Source organism: Lycorma delicatula, chromosome 4 (genome assembly GCF_047948215.1).
Source record: "Lycorma delicatula isolate Av1 chromosome 4, ASM4794821v1, whole genome shotgun sequence".
Lineage (NCBI taxonomy): Eukaryota > Metazoa > Arthropoda > Insecta > Hemiptera > Fulgoridae > Lycorma > Lycorma delicatula.
The window spans coordinates 49,694,940-49,722,576 of NC_134458.1; the positions used below are offsets into that span (position 1 = coordinate 49,694,940).

At 28.5% G+C, this 27,637-nt stretch overlaps 1 protein-coding gene across 1 annotated transcript; it reads right to left on the minus strand.

Moving 5' to 3' along the window:
* Positions 1 to 164: 164 nt before the first annotated feature.
* Positions 165 to 18,535, minus strand: LOC142322614 (scavenger receptor class B member 1-like). Its single transcript, XM_075361690.1, has 8 exons — positions 18,471 to 18,535; positions 17,087 to 17,247; positions 15,413 to 15,551; positions 14,282 to 14,488; positions 6,145 to 6,390; positions 2,976 to 3,117; positions 627 to 745; positions 165 to 308 (listed from the first exon to the last, which is right to left on the minus strand). Exons 1-8 carry the CDS (start codon positions 18,501 to 18,503, stop codon positions 165 to 167), a joined length of 1,191 nt encoding a protein of 396 aa, XP_075217805.1. The 5' UTR covers positions 18,504 to 18,535.
* Positions 18,536 to 27,637: the final 9,102 nt, after the last annotated feature.

Below are 27,637 nucleotides of genomic sequence, written 5' to 3' on the forward strand. Positions count from 1 at the left end.
TGTGTATTAAGTTACTGATTTTGTGTTTAAACAAATATTAATACTATAATGTATTAAAATTAAGATTAATTATTTTTACCTTACATTACTAAGTAACTATAATACACTTGCTACATTGAAAATATATTTTTGGCATCTAATTTTTGTTTAATTAGATTTGAAAACTAGTCAATACTTACACACTCTAACCAACCAATTGGTAGAAATGTTCCATCTTCAAGTTCATCTAATGGAGAAAAATGTGGAGGCTTGACGATACGAATATTCATTTGTAAACGTGAAACGCCTCCAATAGGAATTCCAAGCTTCTGCAAAATTCATATAACGTTGTGATAAAATAGAACAAAGTATTTTTTTATACATGGAATTGATACTCAATTGGACTGATTACTGTAACATCTTTTCTGACTGATTTAATTTCAGTCCCGTCCATGATGATAAGGTATGAAATAAAAAGTTGAGAAATAAATTCAATTGTTATACTTGCTATTCTTTTATATAAAACAGAAGATCTTTAAGAATCTTGATTCCTTTATATTATGCTGCTGAAAGGTATTTGTAAAGATTTTCCAATCAATATAATCTTTATAATAGAAACTGAAAATTGATTGCTCATTTTTACTTACTTGATGTATGTCGATATAAGTTGTATGTTTTTCTTCATCAGGGGATAATCCTAACACAGAACTGTGAAGTTTAGGATCAGCTCTAAGAAAATGTGGTAATGATATGTAAAAAGGAGCACCTGAAAAGAAAAACCAAATGAATCTGTCTTATATCCTTACCACAGTAAATCAGTACTATTCATGCAGTACTATAAAAAAAGTGATAAAAAATTGTAAAATAAAGTGAAATGATAAAATGATTCTGTTATTTGTATTACTGTTATAATTAATTGTTTGATATAATAGTAATGTATTTAAAACCCACAGAATTTTTAACCTAAGGACTAGCTGATTTGACTGGCCTTCAGAATAAAACATTTATTCATAATTCCCTGTAAGTATCTAGTTACATTATTTGTGTAGTAGGTATGGGTGTATGTAATTATATATCATACATATTGTATATATTTTTACTTTTATACTGTGTAAACTGTAAGCAAGAAACTTGCTTAAAAACTGGCTAGCACATGCATGTGCACGTGTGCACACACATATAATTTTCTTTGAGTCATTAGTTATTTAACTAATGGATGCTATTATCCATTCTTTTCTGTCCTGTGCTAATCTTTAACCTCACATACTTACTGCACCCTACATCATTCATCTGTCTAATATATTCTACTCTTTCTCTTCCTCCACAGTTTTTACCTTTAACATAGCCCTGTAAGACCAAATTAACAAAATCTGGTTGTCTTAATGTGTTCATTTAAGGTACTGCAATGAATTTTTTTATTTGTATATTTGTCTTAAGATCTCTTCATTTTGAACTGTTTACAATCCACCTACTTCTCAACATCCACTTCTACCACATTTTAAGGGCCTTTATTCATTATCTTTCTGCATTTTTTTGTTTATATAGTACTCTGTACCTGGTTCTTATCATTATTCTATTGTAACATTACATAATATTTAAATATCTGCCGATTTTATAACATGCTGATGGGAGACTAGAATACTTTGGTTGGAGAAGGTGAAGAGGAAAGTGTGATAGGAAAGTTTGGCTTTGGGGTAAAGAATGGATGAAGGAACAGGTGAATAAAGTTTAACCATGAGAGAAAATTATTTATAACAAACACCTAGTTCAAAAATCATAAAAGGAGCATATCTTAATAGATGAAAGGTATAGGAATGTGTGAAGATAACCAATGGATTGCCAAGTGCAGATATCAGTCAACAGTGATGTGCTACTTATGATGGAAATGAGAACAGCTTTAAAAAAAGTAGAAAAAGCAAAGGTGGTTAAGAAATGGAACTTAAAAAGTTGAAGAAATTTTATGATGAAACAGTGGGAGAAAAACTAGCTAATACAATTAAAGAAATAATAAAGGAAAATGAGAACAGTTAGGAGACCTGGATGAGAATAAAAAATGCCATAGTAAGAATAGGAGTGAAGGTGCAGGCTATTATGAAGGAAATAAAGATGTGAATAAAAATGCCATAGTAAAAACAGGAGAGGAAATGTAGGCTATTATGAGGAAAGTAGAAATAAGGATTATTAAATATTCCAATAAGGAATATATTAGAAAAAAGAGTAAGTAATAAGTATAGGAAGGTGAAAAATAAGATGTATTAGATCTTATTTTATAAAATAAGACTTACTAAATGCTGATGATATGGTAATTTTAGCTGATGACACAAATACACTTCAAAGATTGGTAGCAGCCCTGAAGGAATGAAAGAATATGGAATGAAAATAAATATAGGAAACTAAAGTAAACAAAAAAGAGGATTTAGTAGTAAGAACAAGTGAAGGAAGAATAGAAAAAAGTTCAGATATTTGGGGATTGTAGTTACAAGGACTAGAAGAGCACAATGAAAATAAAAAGGATAGTGATGGCAAAGGAAGCCTTAATAAAAAGAGGAAATTACTATGTGGTTAAAGTCTGAATTTAGAGTTAAGCCCATGTGCTATGCTACCTATGTAAGGAATGTGTGTATGAAGCATTGACAGTGAATAAGAGGGAGAGGGACTGGATTGAGACTTTTAAGATGTGGATATGGAGAAGGTTGGGAAATATAAGATGGGTGAATTGAGGAATGAGGAAATAATGAACAGGATTAAGTAAGAAAGAACAGTTTTATGAGAATGGTGGAAGCTATTGATTGTATTTTGTTTGCAACAATGCCAACTTGCCGTAGAAATTATTTAGTTAAAAAATAAGTAAATAGTGTTTTAAGGAAGAAGGAACATTCTCAATGGAGAAACATTCACTTCTTTTGCTCCTATTTAATTTATCCATTTTTCCCCTGAAAACACAAATTTTTCTAAAACTAAAACTTAGTATTAAACATAGCAGAAGCAGTACTAACCATATGAGCATGGTTCAGTGCTTTGAAGTCCATCAGGTGCACACTCACTCACACAAAAACAGGAATTGTTTGGATTAATCTGTGGTCTTGAAAAGATATTTTTTGGATTTTTGTACCTCAGTGCAGGAAACCCATCAATAGTCTGTAAAAAGAAACTACGCTTAGTTTGGATTTCTGGTTAATCTTATCTTCAAAATACATAAAATAAAATTTACCTCTAAAATTACAGGTAATTTCATAAAGATAATGTTACATTATTGTACTATACATAGGCCCTTGCATTATGTCAGTAATGTTCATCCATTTCAGTGATTACTGGTATTCAGGTAACAATTTTTATTGTATTTCAGTTACTAAATTTTGATTCTTACTTTATCCTTATCTGTAAATCCTTCCAGTTACTCTATTTGCAGAAAATCAGGAGGTCTATTCATTACTAGCAACAGAATTTATTTTTACTCTATTAGCAACAATATAATAGAAATTTCCAGGGATTGGAACTAGTAAACTTTCAAATTCAGTCTTCAACAAAGAGAAAATTGTACTAATTTTAGGAGAATTAGGTTACTAAACTGTGATTAATGTTAGCTAACACAGTTTATTAGAAATCCATCTCTGAATGGTGCAGTATAATACTTTTACTCTGGGAGAGCAGATTGTTTTCAGGAGAGGTCAGTAATGACCTCTCCTGAAAACAGGAGAGGATGTAATTCAAGGATGTAATTCATTAGCCACTTTCTCTAATTAAACTTCTTATTTAGATGATATTCTTCATGAATGGAAAAAATTAATAGGAAGAAGGTTTTGAAGACAAGCAGTACCTGTAACAATATACATTTTGCTAATGTATAAAGTCCTATAACGAGGATGAAGAAATCTGAGGATGAATTGCAAAGATGTATTTTTAAATATTGAGAACTTTGTGGAGGTTAAAATCTGGAAATGCTGCTTCCAAAATAAAGGTCTTCATTTTTAGAAAGAAATAGCCAAAAAAACACAGCCAGAGTGCAGCAGCTCCTGCGTTACAGTATGGTAGTGAAATTTACAAGTCTGTTAAGAGATTAGGAAGTAAACATTATAAGTGTCATGAAAGTTAGTGATTTAACTGTATTAGAATTGATGATATAATAAAGAATTGTGAGTAAGAAATTATTATTGCTAGGAACTGGCTCCATAGAAGTTGGAATGAAAGAATTTTTTTTAATGATAATGATGAAATCTGTATGGAAAGAGAAAGTGGAAGTATGATGTAGTTAAGGGTTGCTTAAGAAAAAAAAAATTAATTTAACGCTGAAATTACTTGTACAATTTATGGAGTGAGATAAAAGAATTAATAGGTAGCTGGGTACGTGCAACTTGCTATCTCAAAGGAATATATATTTAAAATAAGCATTAAATGACAGTGATAATCTATTTTTTAATATTATTATTTTTAACTTCATTCAATTAGATTGTACACAACTATAATTATTGCATTTATTTTAAGGAATACAGAACTGGAGGTACATAGTTTGTTAACTTTTAATACAGATTGGCTAAATATTTTATCGTGTAATTCTGTAAAAACATAGATCGAATTTCTTTAATATTTTGTTGGTTGACTGCTTCTTATCAGTCTCAGTATTTTTGTATAAATAATTCCTGGATCACTGTGCAGTTAGAATATTGCAACATAATACTGATCTCTCGAATTGAGTGCTGGCTCAGGCAGGGGTTTGGTGAGGTGGGTTTTCACCTCACCCAGTTCCTGTCTGGACACAGAGACTTCTGTGCATACCTTCATAGATTCAGAAGAAGAGCCTTCCCAAGATGCCTCTATTGTGATGAAGAAGATATCCCTGCCCACAGATTCTTTGAGTAATGGGATAAGATATTAGATGGGATCAGACAAGACTGAGACATGGAGTAAATAGACTAACACCTGAGACTAGTGTGAATTATATGCTGACTAACAGAAGAATTTGGGATGAAGTAGCAAAGTATGTTGAAGAAATTCTGATGACTAAAGAGATAGACAATAGAGAATGGGGAGCAGATTACAGTGTGATCCTGAAGACAAGTCATGATGAAAGAGCTTATGGGCAAAGGGGTGACAGACAGCCCCCTGCTGAGCTACCGCTCATCTGCGATTGGATGGATGGACATCGGTGATGAGGCACAGGGACTCCTGATCCCCTGAGCCTGAGGCACCCTCTGGGTTGCGGAATGTTTAATTGCCGGGCTGGCCCAGGGGAGAGGAAAGGTGAGATAAGAGTTTTAGTCGGTAGGGTGCTGGGTACACATAGGCACTTAATTACATCTAGCCAAACCTGTGTGAGTCCGACACTCCCCCATTTATGGGGGGTACGTAAATACTATTTCTCTGACTCATCGAGAACAAAAATTAAAGCATAATGCTATCTAATTTTAAAGTTATTTTTGAGGCTGACCAGTTTTGAAGCTCCTTTCTTTTATTAATTCCTTTCAGTAGTCATATGAAGACTGTTGTTATACCCTACTAAACCCTTTTACATTAAAAGCTGATAAAATATCTTGTAAAGCAATTAAACCTCTAGTTTGTATAAACCACTTTTATCATATTGTAAAGTGTTGTAGAACACTTGATTTTTACACCACTATGCCAAGATGTTAAAAAAATTAAAATACATAAAGTTGTTCTTTTACACTATGTATTCAATGTTTCTTTATGGTTTTAACAGATAAAAATTATCTAAGGTAAAACTACTAATAGTTAGAATTGCTTCCTCTAAGAGTTTTGGTGCTCATTACGCAGTCCCTGTTGTGAACACAGAAGGTGTTGCTTGTAGGGCTGCATATTATCTTTGCTTCAAAGCTCTTGGTACACTATGCAATCATATATTTAGATCAATCAAGACAAGAAACAATCTCACTCCTTATTCACCCTACTGAGCCTGGCTTCGGTCTTGTTCTTGTAAATGGCTATGCTAGTTTTACGTATGTCTGGTTTGGGATGCCTACAGCCACTAGGTAATGTACACACAGTTGTCATGTATACAGAGAAATGCAATGATCTCTTATAATAATATTTTTCTAAATCCATGTTATGTTTATTTAATCCATTCCAAGAATTAAGTATGTGTATATTTGTAAGAATATAACACCTAACATTTTATTAATCGATCTAGCAACCAAATATTAAATAAAATACCTCAGTATGTTTGTCAAACATCAAAGGCATCCTTCGACAAAATTCTTTGGCGTAAACATACACAGGATCAGAGGATCCAAGCAGTCTCGGTGGATATAATGTTCCATCACCTCCATCTAATCTATCACATTCTGATTTCCAGGCATTTAGTTTTTCTTGCCCGTTAAAACGACTTATTACACCAAATTTATCAAAACCAGTAGCTCCATTGTGGATGGTCAGAACATCCGGACTGACTCCTTTACGCTGAAATAAAATAGAGTTAAACTGCAAACATTTACTTAATTTGATCCTAAACACTGATAATTAAAATCAGCTACTTAAAACAGTAAATGATGGTTTAATATCTAACATTCTTTCATGTTTATAAAATTATGCTATATTTAAAAAAAAACATGCCAAGATTAATAAATAATTACAATTCTGATTGGTAAACATTGTTTCCAAATTGTATTTTCAATTCTTTGAGATTGCATTTTTATTTAAATTTTTAAATGAAGATTGAAAATACGTAAAGTTTTTTTAGAAACATTGACTTTTTGAATAACAAACTAAACCAAATTTATTAGAGTTTTTAAAATTCACATAATTAAAAAGTTGATAGTTTTAAATAACACTGATAGACAAAAATAAATTTTTTTAATGTTTCTCTAAATGTGATATCATTTCTTGAATTGCTTTTTTGCGTACAACACAGATCTGTAAATACAATTTTTGTATCACCCATAGTTTTAAATAAATTACGCTTCAAAAAAATTAAGGGAAAATATAGTTAAATCTGTAAAATTTATAATTTTGCATGTTAATACCTATGTTAGAATGATTTCACTGTTGCTTTTCTTTTATAAATAGCCTCAGGCACATTCAGAATTTATGTCCAACAGTAATCGGCTACCACGTTATTATTCCATTTCCCTTTGTAGAGGCTTTCTCTCACTGAAATGTCTTTGTGGAAATGTTCACTGTGTCACTTACGTCTCCAAGGTTGTCCAGGAAAAAATCCAGATGTGAGTGGAGGATATGCATTTTCAAAGACATATTACATCCCATAGCTCTGTATGAAGTAAGAAGTTGATTAACAATATTGTGGTGACTGTCGGATTTTTGTTTGCCGAGAAAACTTTTGCAAACATCATTAAATGAAGCCCAAGCTACACTTTCTACATTATTTAACATTGAGTTAAATACATCATCTTTGACCAACTCTTTTATTTGAGGACCAACAAAAATTCCTTCTTTAATTTTTCCTTCACTTACATTTGGAAATTTCTGCCTGATGTACAAAAATCCGGGACTATCCTTCTTCATTGCTTTTACAAAATTTTTAATTTGTCCTAGCTTGATATGGATAGATGGTAAAATATTTTTTTTGGGTTCAACTAAGAGCTCATGAATAATATTTTTCCCATTTGGAGTTGTCTCGTTTCTTCCACTCTTTGGTGACATAATGTTTATCACTAGCTCCGCTGTCCCATTCGCAAAGAAAACACATGTACTTAGTGTAGCCTAACTGCATGCCTAGCAAAATAGCTATAACTTTCAAATCACCACATATGTTCCAGCTATGTTTTTGTATAATTTATTTTTTTAAGAACGTCTTTCACCACATCATATGTCTCAAATTCATATCATAAGCGATTGGTATCGAAAGATATTTGTTACTGTTGTTTAGTAGAACCACTTTTAAACTGTACTCGGACAAATCTATTAAAAGGCGCCTGTCCTCAGGTTTATGAACTTGTCGTATATGCAACATAAGCTCATCAGTATTTGTGCAATAAACCAAATTATTTTCATCAATAAAGTACTGAGAAAGTTCTTTTTGTTGGCTTCGAAAGCCCAAAATTTTTGTATTTTTTCGATGTAAATTCCAACCTTGCAGTCTTGATCCTAACAGTTTGGTTTAATTTTTTGATAAACTTAAATCCCTAACCAAGTCATTTATTTCACCTTGTCATATAAGATGTGGCTTATTGGAAGATAATTCAAAATCAAAATCATTGTTGTCTTCTTCAGTACTTTCTGATTCTTCATTGCTGCTTTCGAAACATACATACACAGGCGGCTCAGGAACTAGAATAATTTCACTGTGTGGTGCAGGCCTAATTGCAGATTGCAATGAAGGCTATTTTACAGTATGTTAAATTTTTTTTAGAAATTCCAGGCACTCTTGTTAAACAAAAGTAACAATCGGCTATAGGATCCTTTGGTTCACGCCAAACCGTAGGTACATCAAATGGCAAAGCCTTCCGTGTACCTTTCAGCCACCCTCTTAAATATACAGAACAATTAGTGCATACTATATGAGGAGCCCACATCACATTCTGATCACCAATTTTACACTGAAAGTACAAATGATTTGCTTTTTTAATTAAAGGTGTAATGTTTTTTCTATTTGATTTTATGGTAAACTCACCACATACATAACAAAAGACATCCACGTCATTTACATAATTTCAAGGCATTATGACACTGTACTGTTAACAAACTTAAGACAGCAATAAGACTAAATAAAATTAATTCATTCCTAAATCCAGTGCTTAATACAAACAACACAACTGTGTTTTCAGCTAAATGTTTTGACCTGCACAGACATGATTAATCTTGTCCATGAAGGCTCACTCTTCAGTATTAGATGTGTGATGTCATAATATGTGACTGTGATATGATTTAATTCTTTGTCTAGTATTGTTTATTTACAGCTTACAAATTATGTTAACGAAGTTAAACAATAAAAAATGAGCTAACAAAATATAATATAGGAGCTTAAAATGATAACTATACATTGAAAAATGAAAAAAATCCTTTAAGTAAAATTTAGAATTTTTAAAAAAATGGTGGGTGATAAAAAGATTTCAAGTTCATATTCCTTTTAAGCATCAAAAACAGATTAAAATTATATATCGCATGTTAGGAAACAAAAATTATGTTTATCAATGTAACTTTCATCACCAACTGTCATGGACAAAATCATAGCAAATTTCATCTTACACAAACCTTATTAAAAGATATGTCAATATTGTAGCAGATTTTAAATAAATATTATACTCAAGTTACAAAAACTTTTTTCTCTAAATCTTGAATTGTAAATTTAGATTTAAAATTATTTTATGGAGGAAAAAATCACTTTTCCAAGTTAAAAGAAATTTTTAATCTTACATGTCTAAATCACTAAGATTTTAATGTACATGGAAATGGATTAAAAAAGTAAATAAATATTTTTTTTAGAGCTGCTTTGTAGCTTTCCTTTCGAGCACAGCATTTTTCACACATACATTACCTAATACTTTAGCTAAAAACAGTGAAGAAAACTAATTGCAGTAAAAACTGTACTACCAGTTATGGTTATTCAGTCACTATTATAAAATGTGCTATATAAAATACATAACAAAATAATGAACATGCCTAATAAAGAGAAATGCTCAAGAAACATCAACAGTCATAAAAAATTGAAGCAAAGAATTAGTCTCTTTCCTGAAAAAGAAGGAAAGAAGATCTGTGTTGCTTTCAAAATAACAATTATAATATACAAGATCACACAGAATAATACAAAGCAGACATTGAAAATATAGCAACCTAGGAGGCTATCAGTCAAAAAGTAGTGATGGCACTAAAAATTATGTAGATTTTATTGAACAAATCAATTTGATTACAAAACATATTATAATTAAACTTTTAAAACTTTTTTTATTAAAACTACATACTTTACATTGCTTTACTTAATCAATACCAAAATTGAGCTTTTTGTTCACAAGCTTCAAAATACTCCCATCGTACTACTTTCGATACTGTCCATTTAATTGCTTGTTTCTTGAGAGCTTCTTTCAATCGATCATTATTCACATATAGCTTTCCACGAAAAATTCTAGTAGGTGGGATTTGTTCAGAGAAAAGTGTGGACTCAAAAATTTGTGCAGTGAAAATTCAAATTTGAAATTTGGATTTTCTCTGCCAAATGATAAACTGAAAATTTCAAATTTGAATTTTGTCTGCAGAATGACATGTCAGCTACAGAACATGGCCAATTGTTATTTAACAACAACAAAATTCCTTTAGTCATTTATCCCTATCTCTGTTGACAGTTTTTGATGATTTGGCACTTTTTTGTGAGCATTTTGCAGTAGGCGTGTTAAGTAGCATAAAGTAAATCCATGACTTCAAACTGATTCTAAATGATTGTAGCCATCTCTTTTTGCAGCCAGACTGTGGTTTGTTGTAGTTACTAACGATAATGCGATTCAACTGACTGATATTTTGTCTTCAGAATTCTGCATGACATTCTGTTTCATACTGCTAACAAGTGAATCTAGAAATTATTCATTATCTTCTGTGTAGTGAATCAAAATTTTCAATTTGGACCCCATCTATAGTTGTTAGTTTTCTTTCATCAATGTGCATTGTACTCAACAAAAGTAAATTTTGTATCTTATATTTTAGTGAACAGTTTAACAAAAATTCCTCTGTAAATTTCAACAGAAATCAATTCAAAATCCTAGTTGGTGACTTAATAATTCTGTTTTTTTTTTTTTTTTTAATGAACATGCTTTTTCAACACATTTTTAATAATTAGAGTTACCCAGAACACTATTTATTATACACATTCATTCTACTGTTTCAAACATTTCATCATTTTTGTGCATTCTTTTTTTCATTGGATTAACATGATCAAATTCACCAGCTATTTATGAATTTTACCTAATACCCTTGCCTAATGCACAATGAATTGTTGAAAGTACAAAAATGTATTGGTGTTTGAATAACATAGTTGACAGTATTGTTGATTGTCTTATTCATTTTACAACTTTACAATTCATGCAAAAATGATTTCAGGAAGGTGTTAATGTTAAAATATAGAAAACAAGTCAAATATCTTGATATTCCGCCTAGGAAATGGTCGTTAATTTCATATCTATGTATATTGAAAAATCCTCTCATGTATATTGAAAAAAATCATATGCATAGTCACCCACAGCTATATGAAATATATATAAGCAGTATCTACAACAACCTTTGAAAATTACTTCATAGTAACTGGATACATATTTGAAGATAATAATTGTGGCATGTAAATCTACATGAAGTAAGTAAAAGCCATGAACTTAACATTCACAACAATTTGAAATTTACAACTCACTAAATCTGATAAAAATAGTATACTAAATGAACAAACACAAATAATTAATTTAATATTATACTTAAAGGTCAGGTTATCTTTGAGTAATAACATAGTAATACTGGGTGAGCCATATAAAAGTGGTCTCAGTCGTCTGACACAGTGTCTTTTGACATATATGGTGTCAGAAGATGGTGATATGTTTGTTGTGCATCCGTATCAGTTGAAGGTCACTGACTTGCTCATAAGCCTTCACCCTTCCTCTCTCATCCAGTGAGTCTGCAATGTTTGTGTATCATGGTATTTTCAACTGAAACGTGTGTTTTCATTGTGGAGGAATATGTTCGCACAATTTCAATAAATTTAGTTCGTGAAAGGTTTCAAGGGATGTATCCTAGAAGTAATGCTTCTGCAAAATCAACATTCAATGTTTAGCGAATCATATTGGAAGAGTCCTCACAAGTCAACATGATGATTAGCCCAACAAACAGGAGTTTCTCGAACACTGTGTCAGCATATACTTCACAGTTTACAAATGAAAGCCCTAATTTGTGAGTATTGTGCATGAATTAAAACAATATGATAAGGGTAAACGAATAAATTACTGCTGTGGCTCTCACAGAAAATTAATGAAGGATTTCTTTATCATTTTCTCTTCATTTCAACAGATGAAGGGTTCCATTTATTAGACTACATTAATTCTCAGAATAAGAGTCACTGGGCTACATAAAACCCAAATGAAACTCATCAGAAAACACTCCATGATTTAAAAATTGGTGTTTAGTGTGGCCACCCTGATCTCTAGACATTGCTGTACAATTTTTACTTCTGAGCTTATCTGAAAGGGATAGTCTACAAGAACAACCCATGGGTGTTGGAAGAGTTGAAAAACAACATTCGACAAAAGATTGCCAAGACTCCAGTTGAAGAATTGCAGTAAGGTTTTCTGAACATGATTCGCCGCGCTGAACTTTGTTTAGCAGCTGGTGGTGAGCATTTTGAACAGAGACCTTAAAATTATATTGTAAACATTTCCTTTTTCAAAAGCACTGTAATTTAAAATCAGTAAATGTAAGTAATTTAATATTACTTTTTGCTTTTCATTATTAAATTTCTAATTTCTGGAGCCGGTTTTATTTGGCCCACTCTGTACAATTCAGGATCATAGTAGCTCTAGAAATATAATTTGGAAGCTGATTTCTACGAATTGAAAGTGAGACTATTTTTTTTCACTGTTAGTATTTATGTTGCTCATAATTATACATTAAAATTACTGGTGCCTATTAGTTGACAATTCTAATGGAATTATCAGATTGATTTTGTTTGCAACAAGATTAAACCATATTTTTTGTTTTGAAAAGTCTTAATAAAATTGTAATCATCATTATCCAAATCATCATCATCATCATTATTATTATTATATTTCTTTAATCTGCCTTCTAGTAGATAATTATTCCTTACAGGTCGTTAAAAAAAGAACTTTCAAGATAAAAAAATTAATAGTGTAAAGCTGAATTTGTTAATAAGAAATTCTAAAATTTCTTTACTGTTTTTTACTATTTTCAATCATACTATCTTTGCTACAAAAAATTACTAGTCATTTTTTGTTCAAAAATAACCTTATCCTGTTGCATAAAACCAGAAAACAGATCTTTTTTCTATTACCCAGAATAATATTTGCCTTGAGAAAAGGCTTTATTACAGTTTTGTTCTTACTTTTAAGAAATTATATTATTATCCAAAAAATGTACAATTCATTTATTTCAGAATAAACCACACGACTATGTGGTTTCCTTTTACATTTACACTAATATATTCAAATTTTTTCATCACTAATACTTCATATGATTATTGTTATTATGGATTAATGTCTTTAACCAGTTCTGCTATTTGTTTAACAAATCTGTATTTTATGCTGTTAATGTGAATTATAGTTCTCCAAATTTTTTCGTAGGCCAACCTGATAAAGCAGTTTCACTTTTTAGGACACCCATTCATGCCTTATGTGATCTTATGTAATATGTAATTACATACTAATCTGAATAAAATTAGTTTTTAAAAAATATTTTAACCTTCTAAATTAGTCACTGTAAAAAAGTCTTACCACGAAAATGCTTTCATGGTTTTTTAGAATATAATAGTATTAAACATTTTTTCACATGTAAAATTCAAATAGACTGGCGTAAAATCTGGAATATAAATTTACACACATTTAACCATATTAAATATACTGCCAGCACAACATTTTTAATAATTACCTTTTGAATAATTCTTATAAGAAGAATGAAACTGAAATAAAAAGGGATATCCTATTAATAACAATCAGTAAACTCAATGACACGTTTAGTTGAGTCTACGGAGTAGCATACATCATGACTTTCTTAAGGGAGTTAGTTTATAACTACCATTCTCAATAAAAACATTCTGTTCAGTTGTTGGCAGTTCATCACACTAACCTCTAGGTTATCGATAAATTTCAAGAACATGTTTTTTTGTAACACATAATAACAATTTAGCTATACTATAATAACAAAGTATAAAAATATTAATTAAGGAGGTTTAAATGTAAAGAAAAAGATTTCTGTGTGAACCAGAAAATTATAATCGGTCATTAATCACAATTTGTTGTTGAAATCTGTCAACTAATTTATAAATACATACGTACCAAAAAGAATGACCTAATATGTGTTAATAATAAAAATAAATACACATGGAAATGTTAAACAGTATGCGATATCAAATGTAAACATTTCATTTCCTTATCCAACAGGTGACTGTGAATTGTAATTTTTTTGAAAAGAATAATACTTTAAGTCATCTCCATTTAAACAACAGTCTCAGCTAAATGTGACATTTCATATAGTTATATGTTTCATTGTTATACAGTTGATAAACTAATAGTATGTTCAAATAAAATAAAATAATTCTGATAGTTATTTGAAAAAAACTGTGCTCTTTTTTGTGTGAAGTAAAATATTTTAAGCCTATATTTTTAGAATTCAGTTTCAGTGTTTAGTCACTTACTGATGATAGAACTCCAAATCCTGTAGGCACTTGTCGATCTAATATTTCAGCAACTTTTGAAGCAACACTGGTAAAGCTGTCCTTAGCTCCCCAAATAAATTCATATGCTGTTAGTTTGTGAAATGGTCTTATGTCAAAACTTTTCATTAAAAATGTAAGGCCTAAGCTTGTTACTACATATGAAGATTTACTGAATGCAACAGCAGTCTGAAAAAAGAAAATTAAGAGATGTTTGTCTTTGATTAAATATTAGCATAAAAAAAATAAGTAAATAAAATGTGCTGATTAATAAATTTTTATTAATTCATAAAATAAGATATTCAACTTAAATGTAAATTGTTTGTGACACTGACGGTTAACTAAATAATATTATGGTTCATGAAATGTAAGAATATGAAAATAAAAGCAACAAGTTACCATAGAGAGCACAGCAAAGGTCTTAGATATGCATCTTGTTGCATGTATAAACATTTTATGTCTCTGTATTGAGGGAACCCAAACTTCTCTCCTGTGAAGTATATACACTGACTACTTTTATTATCACAGCAGTAATATAAGTAATAACTAAATAGCTAACTGACTATACTACATTAATTTGCACTCATAGTTCTCCTACATGTAGAAAAAAATGCTTTGAATCACTCACCATTCAATTTAAATTTGAAATCTTTTGATAGTCATGTGTCTCTACTTATATGTTAACCTTCCGTAAAGTCTACTTACTTTCTTAACATGAAATATCTATTATACTTTGTGCTATACACTGTCATAAAAAATAACACATTTTTCATTTTTACTGGATGTTTTTTACTTTCATCATTATCTTTCATGTTCTTGGCAACTATCAAGCAGAAATATCAACAGCAAACTTATGTGTTATAAGTACATTGACGTGGTGTAGACTATGTCAAGAAACAGATACATCCATGCAGCCAACAGATTGAAAGGATTGACACTTAGTAAGAGAGAAATTGCAGAAATACTATTTACATTGTATATAGCATCTAAATGCAATAAGCCTGTACTCGTTAATAGTTATCAAAAAGTAAACTTTAGAAAAGAAAAGTAGTATAAAGAATCTAATCCACATTTTTGAGTTGAAACCAAAGATTATATTTAAAAAGTACTTACTATTAACGGTAGATTTGGAGTGATGACTACTTGTCGTAAATCAGTTGACAGCTCTTTCACAAACTCATGACTTCTCTTTTCTTGAAAACTAACTGTACCATTTGGATGAAAATGAATATTAACTCTTTCGATTGTTTCTCTAAATATTTTGTAAGAAATTGAAAAAATTCCAAAATTTAGTTAAAAGTGATAATTTAACACTATTGATACAGTAAATAGAATGAATAAAACCCTTAGTAAGTAATATACAAAAATAACAGTTACCTGCTATTTTTTTATTCTTCTATGATTAATAAATTTAGTTAAAGTAATATCTAAATAATAGTACAAAATTTTCTATTGCATTTGTGGTAAATACTTTTATATACTTTCACCTATTTAAATGTTGCAGGTCAAATATGCTTGCATTCGATTAATGTATCAAATTTACTTTTTAAATGTCTTGAGAGTTTTCCATTCCTTTGGTTAGTAAAATACCTTTGCAGGAATTGAATGTTTCTGAATCAGTACAATCATTATTGAATAAATGTTTGGTAACAAATTTCATGTGAGTAGTTCTTTCAATTAGTATTTCAATTGTAATATCTGGTATTATTTTCTTGATTCTAACTTCAAAGTAGATGTTTCTGTGTTTCTGTTTATTGAGAAACTTATAACAAAGCATCATTTTAAATGAAATATGCTCCCATAGTACTAGTTATACATAGATACATGTAATATATGTTTGTTTGTGCATGTGTCTGTTCTATTTTACAGATATCATAAATTGGTTAATATTAATATGGATTATGTCTTATCATGAAAATGTATAACAAGAAATATCAATTAATGTGAAATATTGACTGCAATCAGTTCATATTTTATTTTAACTATTTTTAAGATAATTCCAAACATTTTAACCAAAAAATATTGGTAAACACAAAAAAAAGACAAATATTGAAAATTTTATAAATTCGTTATTAGAAGCTGGAGATTAAACCCTTCCAGTTTGATGCCCGATAGTTTGATTCTAATCTTCAGTAATAATGCTAAAAAGTGTATTTTGACATCTAAGTGATGGATAAATTTAAGGTTAACAGTTTCATGGAATCACTTGTCTTTAATGATGAACTTATCTTTCATGTCTGTGAGAATGTGGAATGCCACATTACGCACAAGTGGTAACTGAAAATCTTCGCTTAGTTATTAATCGTAACCAAACTCACCAAACTTGAAATGTTTTGTGATGTATCAGAGTCTACCATCACAGGAATAATATACTTGACATATTAGAAATCTTAGCAAATTATCTGTAATCTTGTACTTCATGATGTAGCTCTGATCAGGACTTATCCATGATTTCCTAGCTTCTTCAAGGTAGATATTGGAGCAGGTCATTTGAGTTATCAATTATCTGAATAGCACACCGACCATTCCTGACATGATCTACATATTGTATAACTGTATAACTGTGTTCCAACCAGAATAAATTAAATATCTATTTAGATGGCTTGTATAAAATGTTCAAGTGTAAAATAAGCATCAGTTATGAGAACATAATACTGAAGGTATAATTTGTATAATAAATTATAACACTAGTAAACAAGTCTAAAAAAGGTAGTATAATTAATCAGTAACTGTTAATCAGTAATTGAAAACTGTATAGATTCTTAGTGCTAAAGAATAGAGTTTCACCTGAATGTGTACGGTCCAACTTCCTCAACCTTTGGTTTCTCTTTTCCTTTCATAGCTTCTTCTACATTTGTATAATTAAAAACATAAACAGATATCAAAGGTTTTATAGGTGGCTCCTTCCAATAATCATAAATCATACTATTGTTTTCCAGAATTAATGCCTAAAAATATAAAAAAAGTTACTTAAGGTTAATTTTATAAATCAATAGGAACACACAATATTAAATTAAACTCTTGGATAGTTTGAGTATTGTCTACAGAAACATCAGATGTAGAAACTATTATTTAAGTGTTTTTCCTTTTTCTTTATTTCTTGATCATTGTGACAATAAAACATGATAAGATTTTGTAAAAATTATTAACAAATTTAAAATTGTGAAAACTTTACTTCCAGAAAATCTATTCAGAGTAAATTATGCAGCTCTTCTTTAGTGGAGTTGCCATTGGCACTCATCTTGAAAAAGGTTAGAAAACCACTCTACTACATATTTGGATAATATATTTGATCTACATTGTATTTGTCTATTAATGGTGTCTTAACAAATTTAGTGTGTTTATAAATCTCATATCATTCACTGTATCACTGAGCACTCAAGCCCCCTCACCAGTGGCAAGGTCTCATGATTCATAGAGGGAGATATAACTCATAAAAATTCAAATAATCTTTTATTGAACTCAGATTGTTGTTCTATTTTATCCTACTCTAGAAAAGACAAGTTATATCCTTATTAGGTAGATGTGTATTGCTATGCACAGGCCAACTTTTTGTAACATTTTTTATTATGAATAATAAAAAATTCATAAAATTCAATTTTGATGAATGTGATAATTTTTGCATAAGCATGTTTATGCAGTAGTAATTACTAGTTAGGGAAGTTTAATAAATTCAATCTAAGAAATAGGTTACAAATCTTTGCAAGAACCATGGATTAAATTAACATTTCATTCATTTGTGATTATGCAGTTGGTCAGATTAAAGTGTAGTGTGGGTAAGAAGAATATTATGTTCTCTGATGTGTATTAATAAGTTCATAATTGTGAAATAAACAAAAAAACTATATTCATTCAAATTAGTTAAAATTGTCTAGAGGTATTTTGAAACTCATTTTTTTTTAATGACTTTTGATTAACTAACTGGATATCTGTTCGTATCTATAATGTTGAGTAAGGTAAGTCTGGAGAGTCAGTAAAATTGAGTTAGTTTTATACTAGAGAAGTTCAATTTTAGCACTTTAACCTAATGAAATTATTGCATTAAATTATCCTGTTTTAGTTTTTTAAGTTTATTCTGTTTACTGAACATAAGATCAAGTACAAATGAGTAGTTATTCAAATGCATACATTATGTATATTTTAACAGTTAGTAAACTTAAATTATATGTACCTTTAATATTTGTTCTTCATACCAGTTTGTCATCAGTAGCACATAACTTACACATAGACTGATTAGAAAAGTAAAGGCCATTCTTATTGTTCCTGAAAAAAAAAAAATAATACAAATAGTTGTTAAGTATTGTATGAATTTTTACATAATATAGGCTTTCCTTCTGAAAGAATTAAGTTTTATGATTTATAATGATTAAAAATGGCATAAAGTGATGCTGTTTACTTAGATTTAGCTTATGGTATTGAGATTTAAGGGCTGAATTGTGCTGAGATTCACTTAATTACATTATTAAAGCAATTACAATAAAAATGTAGAAGAATATTTTTTTAATTAATTACTGATAGATCTGCAAGGTCACTTTCTGGGAATAGAAAATTTTAATGCATATTCTTTATATACTTACAAAGTAATAATATTGACTATTAATCAGTAAAACTATCACCTCTAACAGAAATAACCTAGTAGAGTTAAAAGAATGAAGATGACATTTCAGTTAGTTTTTTTTTTTGTAATGTTCCTACATACAAATATAATTTTAATGCATTTTTTTTTTGCATTATGACACATTACTCTTACTTTTTGTTAGGCTTTAATTACTTTTATTACATTTTATTATTTAAATAAGAAGATTAAATATGATTTTTAGTCAGCTTGTTTTTAACTACGATTAAATTTGTCGTATGTATCATAAATTTATATTTTAATATTTAGTAATTAACTTATTACATTTATGTACAAGTTATTACAAAAATATTACTTGCATTTTACATAAATATAAATAAGTTATAAATTTAATTTATCAAATAAATAAATTTGATTTATTTATTTATTAAAAAGTTGTTAGATATATTATTTGTGTATATTTGACAATGTTAAAATTTTCTAAATGAAATCAAATGAACCTAAAGATATTATTGGAACTGTAAACTCAAGCATGATAATCTAGTCTTTAAGCAATTGATCATATAATTTTAAAGATGAAAGGACATAAATAAAAATTTATAATCCCATGCAAAGGTACATATATTATGTACTATAACTGTAATACTTCTAGCAACCTGATATGAGGAAAAATCGTTCCAAAAAATGACAACCATTCACAAAAGTAATACTCAGACTGCTGACAGATAAACATTATCAGATTGTTAGAGTTAAGATTATGACAGTTGAAAGGAATGTTAATTTAAATTTGTAGCTGAAGTTGGTTTTTATTGGTAGTTCTGGTAATTATATAAGTTTTTTATGATTCTAGTAACTTTTTCTTTTAAGACAGAGATAACTTTAAAACTTGTAATTATGAAGTGTCAGAAAGTGAGTTGCAGTAAACTCATTTCGCAAAAAACAAATTAAAAATTGAATATAAAATGTGTATAAAGTGGTTTAATGCAGGATGTGTTAATTTAAATAAAGAGGATATTGACTTTTATAAATGGGAAGAAATAGGTTGTATTTCTTCGAGGAGAGAAGAAACAGATTGTGGTCAGAAATGGCTGAACAGAAAGGTGAGATAACTATTGGTCATTTATTTAATTCACTTAAACAAATGAAAGAAGATCAAAAGGAATTTGCAAGTTCAATTAATATTTCATTAGAATGTTTGAATTCCATATTAGATCAAGTTAATATATATTATCACATAATACCAAAAAATTAAATAACTTTTCCTTGGATATGGATGTGTTGAAGTCTGAAAAAAATGTTTGAAGACGGAAGTAATTAGTTTAAAAAATAAATGTGGTAAATTAGAAAAAAGTAATCGGAATTATGAAGTTGAAATTGTAGTGTGGTTGAATCACCTAATGAAAACATTGTGGAGCTCTTTAAGAAAGTAGGAGAAAAATTGGAATTCCTGTTGAGGATGAAATGATTGATTATATACTTGTATTTCATGTGACTATGAAAATTAAAAGTAGATATCCAGTGAAAATAGTTAAATTTTGAAAGTACGTTTGTAAGAGTAATTTTTATAAAGTAGCAGGAATAAACCTGATTTTTCATGAGGCACATTGATATGACTACAGATAATCCTATATTTATAATGAAATACTTATTATGAATAAAAGATGTTTACTTAATCTTGCTTGTGAGTTCAAAGGTAAGAATGGGATTAAATATTTATCTGTTAAGAGAGGTAAAGTACTGATAAGGAATTCAGATAATTTGAATATAATAGTTATTTCAATTAATGATTTAAATAAGTTTGATACAAAATCATTAATTTTCTATTATGTTGTAAGTTTAAAATTTATTTTGTACAATGAATTTTATCTTTATGTCAAGATAAGCAGATGATAGCGATTTGATTTGTTTAATAATTTTAAATCAGAATATTAGAAGTATTAATTATAATTTTTTATTACTTCATTTCCTCTTTACCTGAAAGTTACTTATTTCCAGGTATTACATGTTGACAGAGACTTGAATAAGAGGTGAGGAATTAAATTTCTTTAATTTGCCAAATTATACTTTTTTTTTAATGAGGGGATAATAGGTAAAGTTGGAGGTATTTTTTATTGTTGTGAATGACATTATAATTACAATACTAAGAAAAAAACTATTTCTTTTAATATGAGGGATTTCGTTTTGTTCAACTGAAGCATTTGACTCAGTTGAGCATGAAATTTTGATTGAAAATTTAAATAAAATAGGTGTTAGAGATTTTGCTATTAGTTGGTTTAAGAGTTATTGGAGTAATAGACAACAGTGTGTAAAGATAAATAATATATGAAGTCATACAATAAATATTAAATCTGGGACCTCACAAGCGTTGTCTTTGGGTTAATTTTGTTTCTATTATATTTTAACAGTTTTTGTGATGGACAGTTTAATGATGAATTGCTGGCCTTTGCGGATGATATTGCCTTGATTTATTCCAGTGATAGCTTAGAGAATAATAGAAATATGCGTAAGGAGGATTTGACTGCAATTAGGTTTTAAGTTGAATAATGTCATTTATAAATGTTATAATTGTTTTATAAGAGGGAGCTGATGCTTCTTAATTAATTGTCATAAAATTGATGCTGTTGATGCTTATAAATATTTTAATTTAATATTGGACAGAAATCTGAAATAGTCTGAACACATTTTATTGGTAAATAAAAAATTATTACAAATTTTTAGAATTTGTTTAATTTATTTGGCAAATGTGTACAGTAAATATATGTAAAATAATATATTTTTCTCCATGTCAATGTAAATTAGAGTCTGACCTTTACTGTTGGGGAAAGGATTCTTATAAAATTATTTTACAACCAGTTAGCAATACTTGGAAGAAGTTAATTAAAAAAAATATTAAGGAAAAGAAAAGATGAGCAAAGTTTTCCATTATTTTATGGTTTTACAGATTTTTCCATTGAGGTACTTACTTATTTGTTTTTAAAGTACTGAAAATGAATTTTCAAAAAAGTGACAATTTTAATATACTCTTTAATAAAGTAAGGATTTTGAGAAATAAGGAAGGTATGTTTTTCCAAAATGTAAATGTAAAATATTTAAAAATATTAGTGAATATTTATTTCCTACAATTTATAATCAAGTGCTTTTGGAAATTAAAAGTATTGGTAAAATTAGTATGAAATTAAGTGGTTTATGGAACTGGCTTTTTAACAATGAAACTATTGAATTCTTATTAAATTCTAAATATAAAGAATGATTTTTTTCTGAGTTTATCTGTCACTATCAGCTACTGAATTTTAACGTTAAATATTTTTATTTTTTTGTTTTTGAAAATATATTAACTGTAAGCGATCCTGCATTTGATCCATTTTTGTACAGGTTTTTCCTTTGAGAATATTTTTTATTTATTATAATGATTTCATTACATAATATTTAAAAAAAATTAAAAATAACTATTCCATGCCAGGATTACTAAGGGAAATAAGGAGTGAAGTACTTTCCTCTTATCTTCCTCACTGAGCTGAATATACTGTAGAACAACAGTTCCCAACCTGGGGTCTGCAGATCTCTGGGGGTTCTCAAGTGAGCCTGAAGGGGTCCATGAGAGGATCAACAAAACAACAACTTAAAAATAAAGAAGAAGAAAAAGAGTTTTGCGTCAATTTAAACAACAAAATGGTCGTTCTAACTTCCTATGAAGTTACTCATATGGTAGCTAAAAAAGGGCAGCCACATACAATAACAGAAGAGCTAAGTCTTCTCCTGTGGTGAAGAGAATAAAAACTATCATGTGTGATGATAAATATACAAAGAAAGTGTCTTTACTATCGTTATCAAATAACACATTAAAAAGAAGAATTGATGAGAATGTAGAATCATTAGTTAACTAATATAATAACTAGTGTAAATGAATATTTTACAGTGAATATTTCATCCAGTATGAAAGCACTGACATTACAGAGAATGCGAATCTATTATGCTTTGTAAGGTACGAATGTAATAATGACATTTATGAAGACATGCTATTTTGCAATGAGTGCCATTGCATACTACCAGTGAAGCTATGTTTTTTGTTGTTAATAATTTTATCAGAGGCAATAGCATCAACTGGGATAAAAGTGTTAGGATGAGCACAGATGCTGCAAGAGCTATGATAGGAAATGTACTTTGCCTAATAATATGAAATCCATTCTTGATGATGCAGTGAAAATAATAAATCTCATTAAATCTTGGCCTCTTAATTTTCGCATCTTCACCTAACTATGTCAAGATATGGGAGGTGAATATGAACATTTGCTGCTTTATTCAGAGGTGCTCTAGTTATCACGAGGTAAAATGTTAAAACAGCTGTTTCAGCTGCTTGACAAGGTGAGAATATTTCTTCTTGACTTCATGTTGAACTTAAAGATTATCTGTGGAAATTTTCTTAGACTGCTTGTCTTGCCTATTTATCTGAAATTTTTAGCTTTCTAAATGTTCTAAATTCCAGTCTTCAGGGTTTGTCTTTAACAGTGTTCTTCGTTCAGGATAAGATTGAAACAACAATAAAGAAATTAAACTTATGGTCATACCGAGTTGCTACTCTAGAATTCGATTTGTTTCCCTCTCTCAGTGACTTTCTTGCAACATATGATTATCAATCTCATCTCATATCATTAAAAACATAAAAGAACATCTTGAGTCATTGTCACTAAAATTAAGGGAATATTTTCCTTTCTGAAGTGGAAATAATAATTGGATGAAAAACTCCTTCATGGTGACAAAGTAGCCTTGTCAAAGTAGAAGAGGAGATATTAGAATTATCGTAAGATTCCAGTTTGAAAATTGTATTTTTGTACTATGACCCTGTTGCAGTCTTGGTTGGATGCATGACTGACATACCCAGATATTTCTGACAGCATTACAACACTTACTGCCATTTCTATCAACATACTTGTGTGAGTGTACATTTTTTGTTTTAGTCTTCTTGAAAATCAAGAATAGAAATTAACTTAATACGGAACCAGATTTATGACTTTGAGTATCTACAATTGAACCAGATTTTGGAAAACTGGCAGCTGCAAAACATCAACCATCCTGCTGACAATCATATGGTAATCCTGAAAAACCTTTTTTCACAGTGACAATGTAAAATTATGCTCATTTCTATATGTTCTCAGATATATTTACAACTTAAAATTGAAATGCAATTTTGCTATTACTTCATGAGATGTTTAATTCGTTGCATTATTCAAATATTTAATGAAAGTTCATTAAGTTGACCAGTATTAATTAGGAAAAACTTAGGAGGTCCAAAAAATTTCCTGCACCTTTTATAATTGAAAATTAAGAATTAATCTCTTAATGACAGATCTTTTGAGGTCATAGTAAATCTGAAGGCTGGGAAAGTATACTGCAATATATTATTTCTTAATAGCTGAGTCAGATAGTTTGAATGAGGAAGTTTACTGTGATATTATATACATTTAAGAGTTAAACCATTAATAAAATAATACTAGTTTACTGATAATGTTATTTACCCTCTAATCATTAGGAGGAAATGTGATCAAAATGATGACATGAATCAATTTGTCTATATTATAGAATATTATTGTTGTTTTTATTGCTTATTTCTTTTTTTTTTAGAATAATTGTTTTTATTTACGCATAAAAGTAAAAATAGAAGTCACCCTGATCCAGACAAGCTGTAGACAGACAGTACTCTTTCAGATAACCCGAGAATTTATCACTTAGCCACCATTCACTTTGCCTATCTTCATTACACACATATACACAATATTTTGATGTACACACATATGCTTTGCCTCTTAACATCTCTTTTATATATATATTATCTGTTTAATTACAATAATTAAAATGTGAGTATGAACATAAGAATGTGTATGTGTGTTTGTTTACATAGTATCAGTGGTTTACATGACTTATAACAAAACTCATTAAAAAAAAATTATGGGTCACTACAGTATTATTTTTGTTATAGTAGTTTCATTTAGTTTTAAACTGTTTATTCTTTTTAATTATTTCAATATATTATAATATGCATAATCAGTATAGAGCTGATATTACTAATTCCGCTTTTTTTTCAAATATACATTTATTTATTTATTTTATTAGATCAAAGTACAGAATAAATAAAGTAAGATGACTTACCTTATTCCACTATGCAGGAGCACTTTTGTGATTTTACTCGCATCATCAGCTGCATTATATATTCATCCCAAATTATATTACAAACTTTGTAAAGTATAATAACATATCATGCATTTATTTATTTTTATTTAAAATTTAAAACCTTTAATTTTTTTATTTTAAACTTTAATTCAGTTAAATTAAAAATTTAACAAAATTTAAAAATATGAAAAATTAATTAACATTAAAAATTAACAAGTAAAAGTTTTTTTTACATATGTAAAAATATGACATCAAGGCATTAAAATCAAATAAAAATAATTTTAATTTTATGTAAAGCAATCATGGATGTTGTCCATTTAACTGAACTTACTTTACTATTTTTAATATTAATTTTAATGAATTTTTCATATATTTAAATTTTGTTTAATTTTTAATTTAACTGAATAAAAGTTTAAAATAAAAAAAATAAATAGTTAAAGGTTTTAAATTTTAAATAAAAATAAATAAATGTATGATATGTTATTATATTTTACGAAGTTTGTAATGCAAATTGAGATGATTATTTGAAAATATAATGCAGCTGATAATGCAAGTAAATCGCTAAAGCGCTCCTGCTATATAATGGAATAAGGTAAGTCATCCTACTTTATTTATTCTGTACTTTGGTTGATCTAATAAAATTTGTATATAGTACAGAGTAATTTGTATATAGTACAGAGGAGTATAATTCTTAAAAGAATTAATTTAAAAAATATATATATATATAATAAATGTTTACAGATGAAAAAAACTATTTTAAAAGTATAGGAAACGGTAAATTTTTTTATACTGACATATTTATTAATCATCACTTACCACAGCATTAAAATGTATAGTTTACCTTCAATCTTATTCTAAATATTTATGTTAAATATTTCCTCTTATTTCAAAGTTATTCGTTTAGGTTTTCATAAACCCAGTTTTGACTTTCATCAGTATTTTTACTGACTATTTTTTACAGTCAGTAAAAAAAACTGTGTAGTGTAAAAAAAAAGTTTTCAGGTATGAAATTATATTCGTAAATACTACTTTTATACTGTATTTCATAATTAATAAGTAATGTATTTAAATACTCTTGTACTTTACATATATATTTACAAAAGTACTGAAATTATTGAAATGTTTTGTATTTTAGAATTTTTTTTGTCATATCATATGACCACTTTGTCATAAAATAAAATGTCCTGGAAATTATATGAAAGTATTAGAGTCAAAAAAATTAAAAACAGAAAAAATTGGGCTCGTATTGATTACTCATAGTGATTATTCTAGAAAAATCAAATATTTTATTTGTGGAAAAAATAATAATTAATACTCAAAATTGTTATCAAAATTCATTGTAACAAACTGCTTACCAAAATCAAGAGATCTTTCTTTGGTAACAGTATCAATCACTTCTTGTATCCATATTCTAAATGAGCTATCTTTATTATATTCTGGTGTTTCTACTTCTCCATTTTCATTCTGAAGAACAATTTTACGTAATACATTCTGTTGAGAACCTTTTCTTGTGCTCTGAAAAAATGAAATTGCCCATATACTATTCCTTGTTCTTGTACTTCCTTCTTCATTAAGTGCCATTTTACACTGAACTGAAAATTGTTTTCTGAAAAAAAAATCAAATCTGTTTCAGTAAGAGTAAAAATATAAAGTTAAATATTTTGTTTAAACGTTTAAGCTGTGTTGGCTCAGGTTTATTTTTTATTAGCTACAAACATTTTGTTTTATTCAGAAAGGTAATTTTTTATAACATTTTTAGTTTTTGACTCTTTTAGAAAAATAATGGAAAATAAAAAAACAAAAATTAATGATTATTCTTATTAGAATTAATTTTAATATTTTAACTCATATGCTTTATGTGAGAAGAAGAAATTTTAGCAATAGAAGCAGCATTTCACCATTTAAATTATAGGATATTATCAATATGACATTAATTAATTACTAATTATTACTACTAACATTATTATTTTTATTGTCATTTTTTTTTTGTATTTTTGTAATTTTATACTTCATTTACAAGACCACATGTTTTGACTGGGTTGCTGAAGAAAAAACAATATTAAGTTGTGATGTAGTGCAGGTTATAGATGATTCTTAATGTATTTAACTATTTATTTTTTTTAGAGAGGTTGTATTAATTAGTCTTTCCTCATTTTTTGTTTTTATATATATCTAGAAAAATATGACATTTCAAAATTATTTATACACTGTAAACTAATTATATTCCCGTTTATATAGATCATATGATTCCTTTAGCTCATTTTGGCAAATTAAACATAGAACTTCTCACGTAGTTTCTAATTAGAATAGTTATACATTTCCATAGGTATATCTATAAATAAATCTTATTATATACTATATATTTCTTTAAATAATGCTTATTTCTGAACATTGCCTTTTTGTGATTAAGGAATACCATTTTTTGCATCACACTGATGTAAACTTTAAAATGATACATCACATAACTTCTGACTAATAAACATGGCTTATATTAACATATAAACTGTACACAAATTTTATGAATATGACAGATTTAATATTCGTACTATTGATAAAATAGCTATAATTAAAATTGTACACTATAACAATTGACTAAT